General features: G+C 44.2%; 1 protein-coding gene across 7 annotated transcripts in view; it reads left to right on the top strand.

Moving 5' to 3' along the window:
* Nucleotides 1-8,321, top strand: part of ARHGAP32 (Rho GTPase activating protein 32) — a gene marked incomplete at its 5' end in the record, with an annotated part of 299,813 nt that extends 291,492 nt beyond the window's left edge. For all 7 annotated transcript variants that reach the window (XM_082683941.1, XM_082683944.1, XM_082683940.1 and 4 more), the window contains 2 exons: nt 45-1,027; nt 2,287-8,321. In XM_082683941.1, coding sequence (XP_082540067.1) covers nt 45-1,027; nt 2,287-4,539 — 3,236 coding nt within the window. In that variant the 3' untranslated portion in view covers nt 4,540-8,321. The remainder of the gene's footprint in view (nt 1-44; nt 1,028-2,286) is intronic.
* Between the last annotated feature and the right edge of the window lie 8,723 nt (nt 8,322-17,044).

Below are 17,044 nucleotides of genomic sequence, written 5' to 3'. Positions count from 1 at the left end.
AAGCTACTTTTTCACTCTCATTTTTTTTCCCAATTTCCCACCAGGAGCAGTTACCCATGACCCCCCTCAGGATTCCGTTCCTGTCAGTTCAGTCTCTCTTATCCCACCACCACCGCCTCCGAAAAACGTTGCCCGCCTGTTGGCGCTAGCGTTAGCTGAGTCTGCGCAGCAAGCCTCAACCCAGTCACTGAGGAGACCAGGGACTTCCCAGGCTGCTTACACAAATTACGGAGACATAGCAGTGGTTGCAGCAGAAGAGAAACTGCCTAGTTCCTACTCTAGCGTTACTCTAGATAAAGCCTATTTCCAAACTGATAGGCCAGCAGAGGAGTTCCACGTCCAGAACAATGTATCTGGGAACTGTGACCAGCCTATTCCAGATCTGGCCGCCACTGGGAATCTTACCTATGCCAGTGCAACGGAATCTGGGGAGCAGCTCCACCAGGCCGACTTCCCAGGGAATCATCCACATCGAACCTATTTACCTGGGGACCCAGACAAGGCCAGAATCACTTCAGTTCCCTTAACAGACTCTAAGTCGGATGATCCCCTGAGTTTCCCTGAAGATCAGTCTGGGAAGACCAATATGCCAACCGTCTCTTTTATGGAACAGGACCAGTGTCAGCTTCATTTCTACAGTGGAGATCAGCCTCCTTCGTATCTTGGTGCAGGTGTGGATAAACCCCATCATCACCCTTCAGAACTTGCAGACAAATCGCCCACACCTTCTAATTTGCCTCGGGACAAAAGCTACCCTCCTTCTGGGTCCCCTGAAGAGAATCCCAGCACGGCCGCCATGGCTTACATGACCGCTGCTCCAGCAACAGCCGAGATGAGCACCAGGGAAGCCAGCTGGGATGTGGCTGAACAAGCCACTGCAGCTGATTTCACCACTGCCACCCTTCAGCGCCCTCCAAGGACTAATCGTCCCCTCCCACCGCCTCCTTCCCAGAGATCAGGCGAGCAGCTGCCGGTCGTGGGGCAGGTACAAACAGCCGCCAGTGTGGGACTGAATAATTCCCACAAGGTAAGAAGGGGAGGGAGTTGGGGAGATGAAATGTACTTTTTCCAAAGGTATGTCACTTTTCAGCAGGGTGTGCTGTTCCCTTTGAGTCAGATAGGACATTTATCTGAAGTCCTGTGGCAGTTTCCATGAAACCTTTCCTGTCTGAGGTTGGACCTGCCTTTGCGTTGATGCCAGTTTTTCTCTGAGGAAGGAGCAGTCATTCAGTGATTCTAGTGCATACCCGCTGCCTTTTGTTCCTAAAGCATCCGGGTAGTTTCTTTGTAGAACTACAAGGAGCTCATGATCAGATACGTCAGACTGGGCTTCAGGTGTCAGGGCTGTGGGTTGGTCCCCGCACCCCCCTCCCGACTCCATCACTAATGCAGTGTGACTTTGGGCAAGTCGTTTTTAACCCACCCTCTGCCAGTGATTCACATCTGCATGGTGAATGTGCTTTATTCTCAATACATTTGGAAGGCTTTCTGCCTTGCAGACTTTTTAGAAATGTAAGAGCTGACAGTGTTTTAGGTCATTTTGTTATTTCCTTAGCATAAGCCAGCAGGTTGTTTTATAATCAAGCTTCTGTTTTGATGAGAGAATATTGGATGCAGAAAGCTAAGATTTCTTTCTAACTTTCTCAGATTTTAAAAAAGTGTCCCATGTGCTTTGTGGTCATCTTGAACTAAAAGGACTTTGCTATCTAGACTTGAGTGGAGGATGCTATTTCTAGCAGCTGCTTCTCAGGGATAGCACATTTGCAGCCTTGCTGTGAGGATCATGTTTGGCATCAGCTGCTGTGGACCAGGGTGGAGTAGAGGGTGGGGAGCGACAGTAACCGATTGGTCTGAATGTCTCTCGGACCAGTGTCACTATGTACAGCTGTGAGTCACTTCATAAATCTCTCCAGCTAGAATCAACCCTCTTTGTTTAACAAAATGTGCTTGGTGTTGAGACCAGTAGACTAGGTATATGTCTTTAAGCTTGACTATACTTTACACCTCTCTTTTGATCTGGACACTAAGTTGCTGTCACAGGCAACCTCACCTCACATTTAAAGCCTGTCACAAATTAGAACAGTTTCCCAAAGATGGCCATGGCTCTTGTACCAGGTGGCAGCACAGACTGCTTCCTGGACGTGCGGGCAGATTAGCCTCCTGTCATGTCCAGCGCAACCACATGGCTTGGAGAGTTTCAAGCTACCATCCAGATAGCCTCAACTTGTGGGTTACAGATTGAATAGTAATTGATTCCAAGCTCATGATATAACTGTCTTTCAATAGGTTCAAGTGATTCCAGCTCCAGAGAGACCCCCTGACCCCAGAGCCACGGACGATCCTGCACCCATCCTTGTCGGTGATGGCGGCGCAGCTGCTCAGTGTCCCGTTTCTGCCCCTGCTCTCCAACCAAGCCTTCCCGAAAAGGTGCGGGAGGGTGCCAGGGCCCCACCGCTGCACCTGCGCGCCGACTCTGTCCCCGTGTACTCCTCCTGTGGCTTTCCCATGCCAGTTCCTCCCACCAGGACGATGGAGAGTAAGATCGCCGCTGCCCTCCACTCCAGTGGCGCAGATGCTCCCAGCAGTTCCGGTTACCATCCCTTCGCCACCGCGTCCCCAGCTTCTGTGGATGACGGTCTGCCTTTACCAATTCCCATCCCACAACCTAAGCATGCTTCACAGAAAACAACTTACTCCACCTTTGCCAGGCCTGATGTCACCCCTGAACCCTTTGGGCCAGAAAACTGTGTGCATTTCAGTATGAATCCCAACTGCCAGTACCGTCCCCAGAGCGTACCTCCACATTATAATAAATTGGAGCAACACCAAGTGTACGGTGCCAGATCAGAGCCACCAGCCTCCATGGGACCTCGTTATAACACATACGTGGCCCCGGGAAGAAATGCATCTGGACACCACTCCAAACCATGCAGCCGAGTGGAGTATGTATCTTCTTTAGGCCCCACAATTAGGAGTAGTTGCTACCCTGAAGATATTCCCCCGTACCCTACCATCCGGAGGGTACAGTCTCTCCATGCCCCTCCATCTTCCATGATTCGCTCTGTTCCCATTTCACGGACAGAAGTCCCCCCAGATGACGAACCAGCCTACTGCCCAAGACCCCTGTACCAGTATAAGCCATATCAGTCCTCGCAGGCCCGCTCAGATTATCACGTCACTCAGCTTCAGCCTTACTTCGAGAATGGTCGGGTCCACTACCGGTATAGCCCCTACTCCAGTTCTTCTAGTTCCTATTACAGTCCAGAAGGAGCCCTGTGTGACGTGGATGCCTACAGCACGGTACAGTTGAGGCCCCTCCACCGTCTACCCAATCGCGATTTTGCCTTCTACAATCCTAGGCTGCAAGGAAAGCACTTGCACACTTACGCTGGTTTGCTCCCACGTCCCCGGGCCAACGTGACTGGCTATTTCTCTGGTAATGACCACAGCGTAGTCAACATGCCCCCAGCTGCTGATGGAAAGCACACATACACCTCGTGGGATCTCGAGGACATGGAAAAATACCGCATGCAATCCATCCGGAGAGAGAGCCGTGCTCGGCAGAAGGTGAAGGGGCCTGTTATGTCCCAGTATGATAACATGACCCCAGCCATGCAAGATGACTTGGGTGGGATCTATGTCATCCACCTCCGTAGTAAATCAGATCCTGGGAAAACTGGACTTCTCTCGGTGGCAGAGGGAAAGGAGGGGCGACATCCAACCAAGGTCGTCAGTCCTGAGGGAGAGGACCGCTTCTATAGAAAGCATCCAGAGCCAGAGTTCGATAGAGCCCACCACCATGGAGGATACGGCAATGGACCACCAGAGAAACCCACTCTCCCTCAGAAGCAAAGTAGCCTCAGGAACAGGAAGCATCACGACATGGGTTGTAGTCTCCCTGAGCACAGGGCCCATCAGGAAGCAAGCCATAGGCAGTTATGTGAATCAAAAAATGGGCCGCCATACCCGCAAGGAGCTGGCCAGTTAGATTATGGGCCCAAAGGGATTCCAGACACTTCTGAGCCAGTCAGCTACCATAACTCTGGAGGGAAATATATTACATCGGGGCAGGAATCTCTCAGACTGAACCACAAAGAGGTGAGGCTCTCCAAAGAGCTCGAGAGGCCTCGGGCTAGGCAGCCTCCTGCCCCAGAGAAACACTCCAGAGACTGCTACAAGGAGGAGGAGCACCTCCCCCCGTCAGTAGTCCCACCCCCGAAACCGGAGAGGAGTCATAGCCTGAAACTCCATCATACTCAGAACGTGGAGAGGGACCCCGGTGTGCTGTACCAATACCAAACACATGGCAAGCGCCAGAGCAGTGTGACTGTTGTGTCCCAGTATGATAACCTGGAGGGCTACCACTCCCCACCCCAGCACCAGCGAGGAGGCTTTGGAGGAGGAGCTGTGGGAACCTATGTGCCCTCCGGCTTTCCCCACCTGCAAAACAGGACATATGCTACAGCTTTGGGCCAGGGGGCCTTCCTGCCCACAGAGTTGTCTTTGCAGCACCCTGAAACACAGATTCATGCAGAATGAGCCCTGGAGCAATAGAGTTGAAGCAGCCTCTGCTGGACAGTGGACTGTTCTATTTTTTTCAGTAACCAAAAAGATTTAAAAAAAAAAAAAAAAAGCTACAATCCCCCCCCACTCCCCGACCACATTAAAAACAACAACAACAACCAAGAAAAATCACCATCTTTTTCCCCTTCCCTGCTTCATCACCATCTCTTCCATCTCTAGGCTGTGATTTTTGTCATTAAAAGAGATCTGAATGATTGTAAAGCACTGTGTTGAAAACCTAGTGAAGAAGTTTGTCACAGACCATACTTGCCGTATGGGGCTAATGTGTCAGAGCCTGAGGACTGCCTTTAACTGAATTTGAATTTAACCTTGTCCTTCTTAATATTTGCTACATAGCGCAAAGCGGTTTATGTCTAGTTCCTGGTAGGCTTTTGCATTTTTGTTGCATTTCTACTAACTTTCTCAGTAGCCATGCAGCTTGCCCAGGTCGCCACTTGGTTTTTGTCCCTTTATTCTCCCTGACTTTGAAGGGTTTCGTGCATTAAGTTACAGTGGAGAAAAACTTCTCCCTTATCCTTCAGATGAGTCCGGCAGACAATTAGCACATTATAATTTGAAAAATAATAATAAAGGAATGAAGACTTTAAGCATCTAATAAAGACCCATTGTAAAATGTCAGGCCATTTAGATCCAGGCTGAACCACGTATTTTACGTTCTTACTTCTCAGAGTTGTTCCTCGCAGTGCGGTGGGCAGGCTGACGTCAGCTGCAGAAGGGATTCTAAAGTCAGGAGTAAAAAAACTTCTTAGGCAGAAGTCTGTGAACGTCGTTAGCACTGTAAAACCCTGTCAGTGCTTCTAACGTGTCGCCTGCCTTCAGTTTTTTTTTTTTCTCAATAATATTTGGTAAATAGTAATCCTGGTAAAACATTTCATGTCATTTGTTCTCCTAAAGCAACATTTTTTTTTCTTTTTCCCAAATTGGGGTGGGGGAAAAAACCCAGCATGACTTGACTGGATAAATACACATAATTTATCATGATTACACATTTACGTGTTGATTTTTGTTTCTGAACCAGAGTCCAGGTTTCTTGGGGACTGTTAAAGAGGCGATGAATTATTTGTTAGCTGAAAGCCCCTGCAACAGTTTCACTCCGCACACGGCCCCATCTCAGCAGTCAGAATCCCGGTCTGTGACCGTGTGCGTCCTAAGGGACCTGTGTGCCATGCGCTCACAGTCTTCCTGTAATTGCCATTTTTACACCAGCATTTCAGGTCTAGTCCTTACAAGCCCGTGGGCATGTTACATGTGTGGAATACCCTGGACTTCCTTTTGAAAGTCACATTCTGGTCGGACAGCTGTCTGGCCTGCCTCCACTCCCATCTTCTCCCACCCCCTCCCCCTGCTCCAACAATGTCCACACCAGACCGACCAGGCCGTCCTGTATTAACAAACAAGTTTAGATTGTCCTTGCATTCCATGACTCTCAATCATACTTGAGTTTTATACATTCACATGTTTTAAAAGCTCAGTTTGTAAAAGACACTAGGAGAATATCATTCCATTTACTGGATGATTGCTGCTCTGGCTTTTTAAAACTTGGAATTAACTTTTCTTTAGAGCAAAGGAAGAAATCTTTTTAAGAGGCTAAATTCATGCTGCTATTATTGCTGTGAAGTTGTATAAAGATTAGGATTCATGCCAGTTCTTTCTTTTTTTTTTAATTTAAAAGAAAATCATGTGATTGCATATTAAGGGTTTATATTTAGAAAAAAATAAAGTTTTAAGAACACATTTATTTATATGTGGAAATACTCTATAAGGTTTTGTTTTGTCTCCCCAGAGTTGATGAGAGGAGTTCCTTCAGTAAAGATCACGGTAGCAGTCTGGACACACTGACCCGTGAAAGGTCTGTGGGCGTGTCTCTCCATCAAGCACGCAGACCCAATCGGCAGAATCACAGTTAGGGAACCTAATAGGATATTTCCTTTTAGCACAGAAACACATCAGGTGCTACATACAGGAGTTGGATCCTTGGCGAATATGCAGCGCTTTTTTTTCTTTTCTGTTTTAACCTTAACCATCTTGTGTCAGGTAGGCAACCCATGGCCCCTCTGAGATCACACACACCCCGTAAGTTCTCACCAGCAGCATGGAGCACAGGAAGGAGCCGGTATGACGAGGAGGTACAGATGGCGTTAGTAACTGAGAGCCCAGAAGGAAGCCGCTGAAGAGTCCTGTCCAGTTTTAAAATTTGTGGATTTGTGGTCACACACATTGTTTACTCCTGAACCTAAGTCTATTTCATGAATACTGAGGTGAATTCCTCAAAACAATTACTTTATTTATGTCCTATGGGCTTAGAAATATCAGGTGAATATTTGGAATACAGAATAATGACCCCAATTACTGGTATAATTGTGAAACACCAACTTTAGGTAAAATCCAGAGTTGTTTCATTTAATGTATGTGGAAATGGCCTTAACTTTGGATCCAGTTTTTTGAGGGACTTTGCCTGTATCTTTCCCCAGAAATCGCACGGCAGGTCACTGAACCAGGTGAACTCAGCACTGTTCACTTTGCGTGTGACTTCACAGTAATATTCAAATTATGATCAAAGAAATGGAGCTGCCTAATGCATTAAACCCATAATTTAATTCTACTGGTATTTTTATAACCATGTCTCCAAATTTTATTTTATTATTATTATTATTATTATCATCATTATTATTTTGCAAAACTCTGATGTCACAGTTTGGTTTGATTGAAACAAATATTCCCTGGATGTCTGGCCAGAGACTTTGCTAATAGCCCCCGAGGTGCCATTTTCTTATTAATTTCACCCGAGACTTAACTGTATTCAGTTTTCTTTTAAGGGTGGTCCCATGGATAGGGCCTGCACACTTTCATAATGGCAAAGCATTTTGTTTTTAAAGTCGGGGTCAGGTTGAAAAAGTCTAGCACTGACTCTGTCGACAGGCGGGACTGTCCATCAGTGTGAGCGGATGTAGAACGGGAGGAAACCACATTTGAAGCAGCAATGGATGCATACAATGTAAATTGGAAATTTGCCCCTTGAGTTTAAAAATTAGGAGCCTGCAAAGTCTATTTATCTGTTCCCAGCCCTGTTTGTCAGTCACCCTTCATTATGTTGGCAAAGTATCATCTGAGCAGTGTGTGTAAGGAAATAATGAAAGCAAACGTATGTCAGAAAGTTTACTTCCAAATGGTTAGAGGCATGTGATTTTCAGTACCGTGTGTTACGGAAACGTCAGGAATGGTATATTTTAATGTCCGTGTGCACAGAGGGTCTTTTTTCCTTTCCTGATTAGTACTGTTAGTGTTCAAAGAATAAAACTGGTTGTTTTACAGTTTAGATTCTAAGGTAGCAAAACCTGATTTTCCAGCCATGACCTGCATGAGAGAAGCACCCTAGGAAGTCTTAGATCATACTTTTGAGTTCTTAACTTTAATTTATATAGTGTTTTTTTTATGTTTTAATATTTTTGTGAACTGGTGTAAATTGTTAATGCATATAAGCTTGTGTATTTTTGTAAATAGTTTTGTGATTTATTTCCTGACCCATATGTAAATATTTAGAGTCTCATTTCTTCAAAACTTATTTGAAGCTGAGTTGTGGGCTTGGGTTTTGTTCGTTTCTTGTTTTGGTTGGGGGAGGGGGGGAGAGAAGAGATTTTGTACTCCAATAATCCAGATGGAGATATCTTGTGGTTTAAAGCAAATGTCCCACTGAAAGCAATTCAAATATCAACAAAATTATTTCAGGTTAAAACAGACTTCTTTGTGTATGTGTTTCCTTTTTGCCATAATATGACTATAACAAAATGGGATAATCGGGGATATTAAAAAAGGTAAGTGTGTAACAGAGATCATTATACCGAACGGTATATATTATTGGAGGGAAGGGATTTAATGGCTCCTGTTTTATCTATCTGCTACAGTGTGCTGCTGGGCCAGGTTTTCCCCAGGTCAGACAGGTTGCTCCGTGCTGGGAATTGTAGACAGGAACCCACACCTGACTGCTGTGGCCTGACTCCCAAGCTGCCAGCTTTCAGGAAACTGGATTGGCTTCTGAGCTCAGGATTCTCCACAGGGGAGTTCTAAATAGCAAGCATATTTCTGAAGATTCCCTCTGAAGCATCTCAGACATTCTGTTGACTTTTCAGAGAGAAGAGACCAGAAAAGAGTGTCCTCTCCTACACTCCGTGGCAGGCTGGTTTGTGGCAACACAAGTTCTGCACATAATCTAGCCACGTGGCCAGGGATCTAGAGCACATTGCTGTGCAAAAGTTCTTCTTAAAAGTATGTCCACATTGGCCGCTTTTTAAAAAAAAAAATAGTATTTATTTGACAGAGATCACAAGTAGGCAGAGAGGCAGGCAGAGAGAGAGAGAGAGAAGCAGGTTCCCCACTGAGCAGAGAGCCCGATGCGGGGCTCGATCCCAGGACCCTGGGATCATGACCTGAGCCAAAGGCAGAGGCTTTAACCCACTGAGCCACACAAGTGCCCCTGGCCATGGTTTTTTGAAGGAGGAAAAGACCCCTTGATATTCAGTTACTGAAATCTTAGTGTTTCTATTGGGAGTCATAAATTACAAATTATTCTGCGTTCTGAATTACGGGGGCCTTTCCTTTTTGCCTGTAGCAGGAAAAGTTGCCTGGTTAGTACAGACAACCCTGGCGAGCCTGTGTTTTCTGCGTACCTGCACACCACATTGCAGACTTTAAGCAAAGGAGCAAACTTTGCTCTCAGCGAACGTTCCAGACTTGAACATGTGTTCCCGTGGAAGTGGTTCTGATGGGATTAAAGAAAAGACCTGTATGACATTCCCACCAGGTCTTCTTTACCAGTAATTTCATCACCAAATTTACTTCATACTGATGAAAGTATGGTACTTACTTTTAAAAATGTGTATTTTTCTTTGAAGATACATTCATGGCATTTGAGATTTTACTTAATGTGGTATTCTATGGGAAAAGGCACATACATTTTAAAATACTGTTGATTCCCCATTGCAACAAAACCACGGGCATCTACAAACACCCAAACTAAGACATTCGAGTTGGTTATGTTTCTCAAATAGTTGAGACTGTATGTCTTGAAGATTGTGAGGCTTAATTTTTTATTTTAAGTATTTTAATAAAAATATTGCCAGCATATTTGTTTAATTTTTTACTAACATATAATGTATTATTTGTTTCGGGGGCACAGGTCTGTGATTCATCAGTCTTACACAATTCACAGCACTCACCATAGCACAGACCATCCCCAATGTCCATTTCCCAGCCACCCCATCCCTCGGACCCTCCACCCCTCAGCAACCCTCAGTCTGTTTCCTGAGATTAAGAGTCTCTTATGGTTTGTATCCCTCTCTGGTTTCATCTTGTTTCATTTTTTCCTCTCTTCCCCTATGATCCTCTGTCTTGTTTCTCAAATTCCTCGTATCAGTGAGATCATATGATAATTGTCTTTCTCTGATTGACTTATTTCGCTCTAGTTCCATCCATGTTGTTGCAAATGGCAAGATTTCTTTTTTTTTTTTGATGACTCCATAGTATTCCATTGTATATATATATACCATATCGTCTTTATCCATTCATCTGCTGATGGACATCGAGGCTCTTTCCATAGTTTGGCTATTGTGGACGTTGCTACTATAAACATTGAGGTGCGCATGCCCCTTCGGATCACTACATTTGTATCTTTGGGGTAAATACCCAGTAGTGCAATTGCTGGGTCTTGGGTTAGATCTATTTTCAGCTTTTGAGAAACCTCCATACTGTTTTCTAGAGTGGCTGCACCAGCTTGCATTCCTACCAACAGTGTAGGAGTGTTCCCTTTCTTCTAACAGACCAAAATATACTCTAAATCTAGTGTATAACTTTGTTCTATCCACCTGCCTGATCACATTCTCTCCCTTTTTTTTCTTCTTCCTTTTTCAACCAACTTATCAATTCCTTCTTTAAAATCTTTTTACTTTTTACAGCCATATTCCATCCCTTCATTGTATCTATCCTTATTTTTGTGTATATATATTTCTCTAAAATTTTGGGAGACAGGTTCTTCTAACAGACCAAAAATACACTCAAAATCTAGTGTGTGGCTCTGTTCTATTCACCTATCTGATTATATTCTTTATATATATATTTTTTCTTTTCCCCTGGGTCTTAGTCAGATCTCTTCTGATTTGTTTAGTGTATATTTTTCTGGGGTCTTTGTTGCCCTTTTAGCATTTTGCTCTCTCATTCATCTCTTCTTCTCTGGACAAAATGACAAAACGGAAAAACTCACCTCAGAAAAAAGAACAAGGGCAGTACTGACTGCCAGGGACTTCATCAATGTGGACCTTAGTAAGATGTCGGAACCAGAGTTTAGAATGACGATTATAAAGGTACTAGCTGGGCTTGAAAAAAGCACAGAAGATACTAGAGAATCCCTTTCTGGATAAGTGACAGAACTAAAATCTAACCAAGTTGAAATCAAAAAGGTTATTAATGAGGTAAAATAAAAAATGGAGTCTCTAACTGCTAGGACAAATAGGGCAGAAGAGAGAATTAATAATACAGAAGAGCAAATGATGGAGAATAAAGAAGCTAAGAAAAAGAACTACTGGGTCATGAGGGGAGAATTCAAAAGATAAGTGATACCATAAAATGTAGCAATATTAGAATAATTGGTATCCCAGAGGAAGAAGAAAGAGGGGGGCAGAAGGTATATTGGAACAAGTTACACTGGAGAACTTCCCTAATTTGGGGAAGAAAATAGGCATCAAAATCCAGGAGGTACAGAGAGCCCCCCAAAATCAATAAAAATAGGTCAACACCCTAACATCTAATAGTAAAACTTACAAATCTCAGAGACAAAGAGAAAATCCTGAAAGCAACATGGGCCAAGAGGTTTGTAACCTACAACAGTAGAAACATTAGATTGGCAGCAAACTTATCCACAGAGACCTGGCAGGCCAGAAAGGACTGGCATGATATATTCAGCATAGTAAGTGAAAAGAATCTGCAGCCAAGAGTACCTTATCCAGCTAGGCTGTCACTGAAAATAGAAGGAGAGATAAAAAGCTTCCAGGACAAACAAAAACAAAGAATTTGCGACCACCAAACCAGCCCTACAAGAAATGTTGAAAGGTGTCCTCTAAGCAAAGAGAGATCCTAAAAGTAATATAGACCAGACAAGAACAGAGACAATGTATAGTAACAGTCACCTTACAGGCAATGCAATGGCATTAAATTAGTATCTTCCAATAGTTACCCTGAATGTAAATGGGCTGTATGACAGGGTATCAGATTGGGTAAAAAAAAAACAAGACCCATTCATGTGTTGTCTGCAAGAAACTCCTGTTAGACCCAAAGACAACTCCAGATTTCAAGTGAGGCAGTGGAAAACAATTTACCATGCTAATGGAATCAAAAGAAAGTTGGGGTGGTAATCCTTATATCAGACAAATTAGGTTTTAAGCAGAAGACTGTAAGAAGAGATGAGAAAGGACACTGTATCATACTTAAAGGGTCTGTACAACAAGATCTAACAATTGTAAACATTTATGCCCCTAATGTGGGAGCAGCCAATTATATAAGCCAATTAATAACCATCAAAGAAGTGCATCAAAAATAATTCAATAATAGTAGGGGACTTTAACACCCTCCTCATTGAAATGGACAGATCATCTAAGCAAAAGATCAACAAGGAAATGAGGGCTTTAAATGACACACTGGACAAGAATATGTTTTAAACTACAAACTTTGCTGCCATTATACCTAAAGACTCATCACTTATACATACAGATATCCGTAGTATAATGATACCCTTGGGGACATACTGAGATATAAGGAATGTTGAGTGTTTGCTTCTGTTCCAAGGTCTCTACACCACTCTCCTAGTCTTGCTTTTTTTTTTTTTTTTTTAATTTTCTATATCTTCTTTTTCTTTCTGCTCTTACTTCTTGCTGTTGTCTACAAACTACCTCTAACCTTCCTCTTCCTCTAACCATTCAAAATAAAAAAGCTTGTCAAAATAGTGAGCAAAAGAAACTTTGGACTGGGGCCGAAAGATTAGGACTTTGTGTCTCCTATTTTTCATTACTTGGAACCTCTTGATCATTTCTCCTAGCAAAGTGCCTGAGTAGCCAAGTTTCAGGAAGTGAGATATTACTGTATAAGTTGAGATGTGTACAATATTACTGTATTAGAAGGGAGAATGAAACCAAGAGTATGGGAGTTCTCCCTGCACGTGACATTCTGTGAGAAAGATATATGATTAGATCCCAGCATTTTCTCTGTTAATAACTGCAAAGTATTTCTCTGTGCGAGTCCCTAGGAGACCTCTAGCATCCACTGGGAACACCAAGGGGAAAGAAGAGAAGAGTGTTAGGCACACAGACAGCTTTGACTGTCCCTGAGTCATTCAGTTAGTGTGTGTGTGTGTGTGTGTGTGTGTGTGTGTGTGTGTGTGTGTTTTAATTTCCTAAAAACATTTTGAAAAGCATCATGAGATTTCTTAGCCACTTGTTCATGTTTTAAACTGGACAAGTGGTTGTTAAAAACACCGGAAAGTTAGTGAAACATTAGATTTCTTGGGCAACCACCAGATAGCCTAATTAATCAGGTCTGGCTTGGACTCCAGAATCCACAGTTTTAGCATCCATTACATGTGATTCTGGTCCAGAGGGATGATCAGTACTGATCCAGACAGCATCTTTAATAGCCTTTTCCTAAAGAGAAACCATTTTCTACTTCATTTAGCTTTACCACTTTTTCCTCATTCATACCTTGGTTTTCTCTATCACTTTAGTACGCTAGAACCCAAATTTATCTTTCATTTCCCTGTCCCCAGTGGTTAAATATCGAGCCTAGACTCAATTATTTATAACAAGACACATAGAAATTAGGACTAATTGAGCTGACAACATAGAAAGCAATTCAACATTCTCTAAAACAGGTAACATCAAAACCGATTACCGCAGCACTGGTTCCAATTATGTGCTTACGTAGTTCTTTTGTGTGGGGGACATTTAGGCTGGTTAGGAAGTGTATGTAGTTAGCGCATGCTGTCAATGCTCCAAACACTGTGTTCATGGAAACAACTCTTAGAACCAAGTGATGCACACTCCTTTCTCACCAAAAACCTTTAAAAAAAATTACCAGCACATAATTAGCTTATATATTTTAATCAATTGTGGATAACAATATAGTGCTATTTTTAACAGCTAAGGACAGTTAACACTATGCTTACTCTACTCTCGTGCCTGTCCCAGCTGTAAGCATTTTACAGCTATCGACTCCTTTGTTCCTCCTAGCCCGTTGGTTTATAGATGAAGCCAAGACACAAGGTTGAACTCTGCCTGCTGTCAAACAGCTCATGAGTGCTGGAGCTGAAATTCAAACCCAGGCACTCTCAACGTGAGTTTATGTTCTAATAAAAGCAGACTTTGAAGTTGGGTAGTTGAATCCTGACTGCTACTTACTAATTCTAAAACCTTCACTGAGCTACTAAACCCTTCTAAACTATTTCTGAAACTCTTACTAAGCCCTGGCTTTCTTATCTCTGAAATGAGAAAAGAGCTTACCGTTCCTGTGAGGGCTAATTATGCAACAGAGGTCTCAGGAGGGCTTAGGGGGAGAGCAGGTACCCAACAGAAGTGGGACAAGACCTTACCCCAGCTACAGGAAAGAGGTCTCTATTATGTGCATATAATTGTTTCATTAAGAATTTACTTATACAGGGCGTCTGGGTGGCTCAGTCATTAAGTGTCTGCCTTTGGCTAAGGTCATGATCCCAGAGTCCTAGGATTGAGCCCCGCATTAGGCTCCCTGCTTGATGGGGAGCCTGCTTCTCCCTCTCCCACTCCCCCTGCTTGTGTTCCCTCTCTCACTGTGTCTCTGTCAAGTAAAATAATAATAATAATTATTATTATTATTATTTAATGATACAACTAACTCAACTGAGTCAAAAACTGGAAGGTTTCTCATAGTTGGCAGATCTCTTTCAGGAAGATTCTCAGTAAGTTGATACGCAAGACATAACAAGTTGATTAAAATGAAACTTCACAGTGAAGTTTGGAGCATGAAGAAAGCCCTTATTTTTTGAAAATATTTTTCGGTTTTTCAGGGGAAACCTTTATGCAGATAACAGTGATGATTACAGAATCATGCCTACCTTCTGCGTTAGAGCTACGTTCTCTCCATGTCATTCCATTAATTCTTAGAGCTGCGGTTCAGGAAATGATCTTAGGAAGACACGTGAGCTGCGTCTTCTCTGCCAGGGCAGTGACTTTCTGCAAGCCTCACTGTCTTGTACCTCCCTGAGCATCCGCCGGCCCAGAACTATGCACCGTGGCAGGAACAGAATGAGCCCTCCGCTTCGATGAGAACAGTAGGGGGAAACTGGTGCAGCATTTTACAAGAGTTGCCAAACAGAGGTGGCTTTAACTGTCTCTCCAGTTTTGAATGGTAATACTTGGTAAATAACAAAGGGCCTTCCCCTTGTTCTTAAATACATAGACATTTTTCCTGATTCAACATGTGTTAAACAAAATGACCAGCCAGAGAAGAGAGTGATTGGATACTAACTAATAGATCTGACAATTTATTGATCAAGATTAGGTACCAGGCTAGTCTATTTTTACATAAATTAATATAGCTCAGTCTTCCTAACAATGATGTGAAGTAGCATTATTGCTTTAAAAAAAAAAAGATTTTTTTTTTACGTATTTGACAGATCACAAGTAGGAAGAGAGGCAAGCAGAAATGGGGATGGGGGGGTGGGGAAGCAGGCTCCCTGCTGAGCAGCGAGCCCAATGCCGCTCGATCCCAGGACTCTGGGATCATGACCTGAGCTGAAGGCAGAGGCTTAACCCAATGAGCCACCCAAGCCCCCCAGCACTATCATTTTTATTGCCCTTTTACAGATAATGAAACTGAGGCCCAGAAAATTTAAGCAATGTGCCCGAGTTCATATCTCTGTAGTTGTTCTGTTTCTTTGCCTTTTTTAGGGAGAGAGCCCAGGATGAGGGGGTGGGCAGAGAGAGAGAGAATCTCAAGCAGACTCCCTGATGAGCCCAAGGTGGGGCTCAATCTCACGACCCTGAGATCATGACCTAAGCTGAGATCAAGAGTCAGAGGCTTACAAACGGAGCCCCCAGGCACCCCTGAGCCTGTGATTTTTATTGGCATGCTACGCTACCTTCCCAAAGTGGATCTTCAAAGATTGTGAACACCCTTACTCAAGTGGTGAAGACACCATGCTACTGATTTGCAGGAAATCAACTCCTTCCTATCAGGCTGGGCTGGCCCTCTGCTGTAGTAACATCACCACAATCTCAGTACCTTAACACAACACAGGTGTATTTCCTGCTCAAGCAAACTTGGCTTCAGGTCCAGGTGACTCTTCTGGGTGGCGGTCCTCTGTGTGGCCCCACAGCCCGTTGAGGTGAGGGCAGCTTCCCCATTCTTTAGCCAAATCGTCTGATACATATTCTTGGGAAGCTGTGGCAGGCGAGGAGAGAACAGCAGGGTCTTGCACAAAGTGGTTAAAATGTGGCCCAGAAGTAACTCAGGTTGTTCCTGCTCAGAGCTTATGAGCCAGAACTCGTTTCAAGGCCCTGCCCAAACACGGGGAAGGAGGCACTTGGAGGCAGTCTGCCATGTGTCTGGAAGCAGAGCCCAAGAGGGCAGCAGTGAGCAGCACCAGCGTCGGCCGCACCACCAGGCTCTCCTCTTCGGTTCTCCCGTCCCGTTAATTACAGACAACTGCGTCGTCGTTCAGGAAAATAGTGCTGCGTTTAAAAGCCCCTGAGACGGGGTCAAGGAATAACAGTTCTTTGGACAAAAGAAATCGAGGGGCAGTGTTGGGTCGGCACGTCTCCTGGTGAGGTGTCACTTTTGGTGGTTCCCAAACGGTAGCAAGACATTGGCCCTGCACCCACAGGTTTCTGATCGTAGATCAGAGAAAAGCTTCCATAAGCCAAGCGATGGCGTGTCTTGCTCCAGTCCCAGAGAAATGGAGGAAGGCTTGCTAAGGAGCCACCGTGGTCCGTGAATCCTGTGAGGGGTAAATGCAATCACCCTTCCTCTGCCCTCTCACTGACCTCACCGACCTCCTCTCCTCCTTCCACAAACGTACCAAGTCCGCTTCCATCTCAGATGACAGTCCTCCGCCAGCAACGCCCAGGTCCCAGATTTTCATGTGACTTGCTCTCTCACACTATGTCTTTGACCAGATGTCACCTCCTTGGCAAAGGCTTCCCTTGACCACCCTAGGCAAAGCAACCCCGGTTACTCTCTCCGTCTACTCACTCTGCTTTCTCGTGCTCCCTGTCTGATAGCTATTCCTCCTCCAGAGTGTGAACTCCAAGATCACAAGAACTGTGTCTTGTTCACTATTGGGTCCTAGTGCTGAAACAGTGCCACAATGTGCATCGATGGTTGTTGAGCGGATGGGCTGATGGATCTATTTTCCACAGTATGGCAGTGGAGGGCAGGTACTCAGAAA

Source organism: Mustela nivalis (assembly GCF_964662115.1).
Source record: "Mustela nivalis genome assembly, chromosome: 9".
Classification (NCBI taxonomy): Eukaryota; Metazoa; Chordata; class Mammalia; order Carnivora; family Mustelidae; genus Mustela; species Mustela nivalis.
Note: the sequence above shows the minus strand (reverse complement) of the source record. Positions and strands in the feature narration are given on the sequence as shown.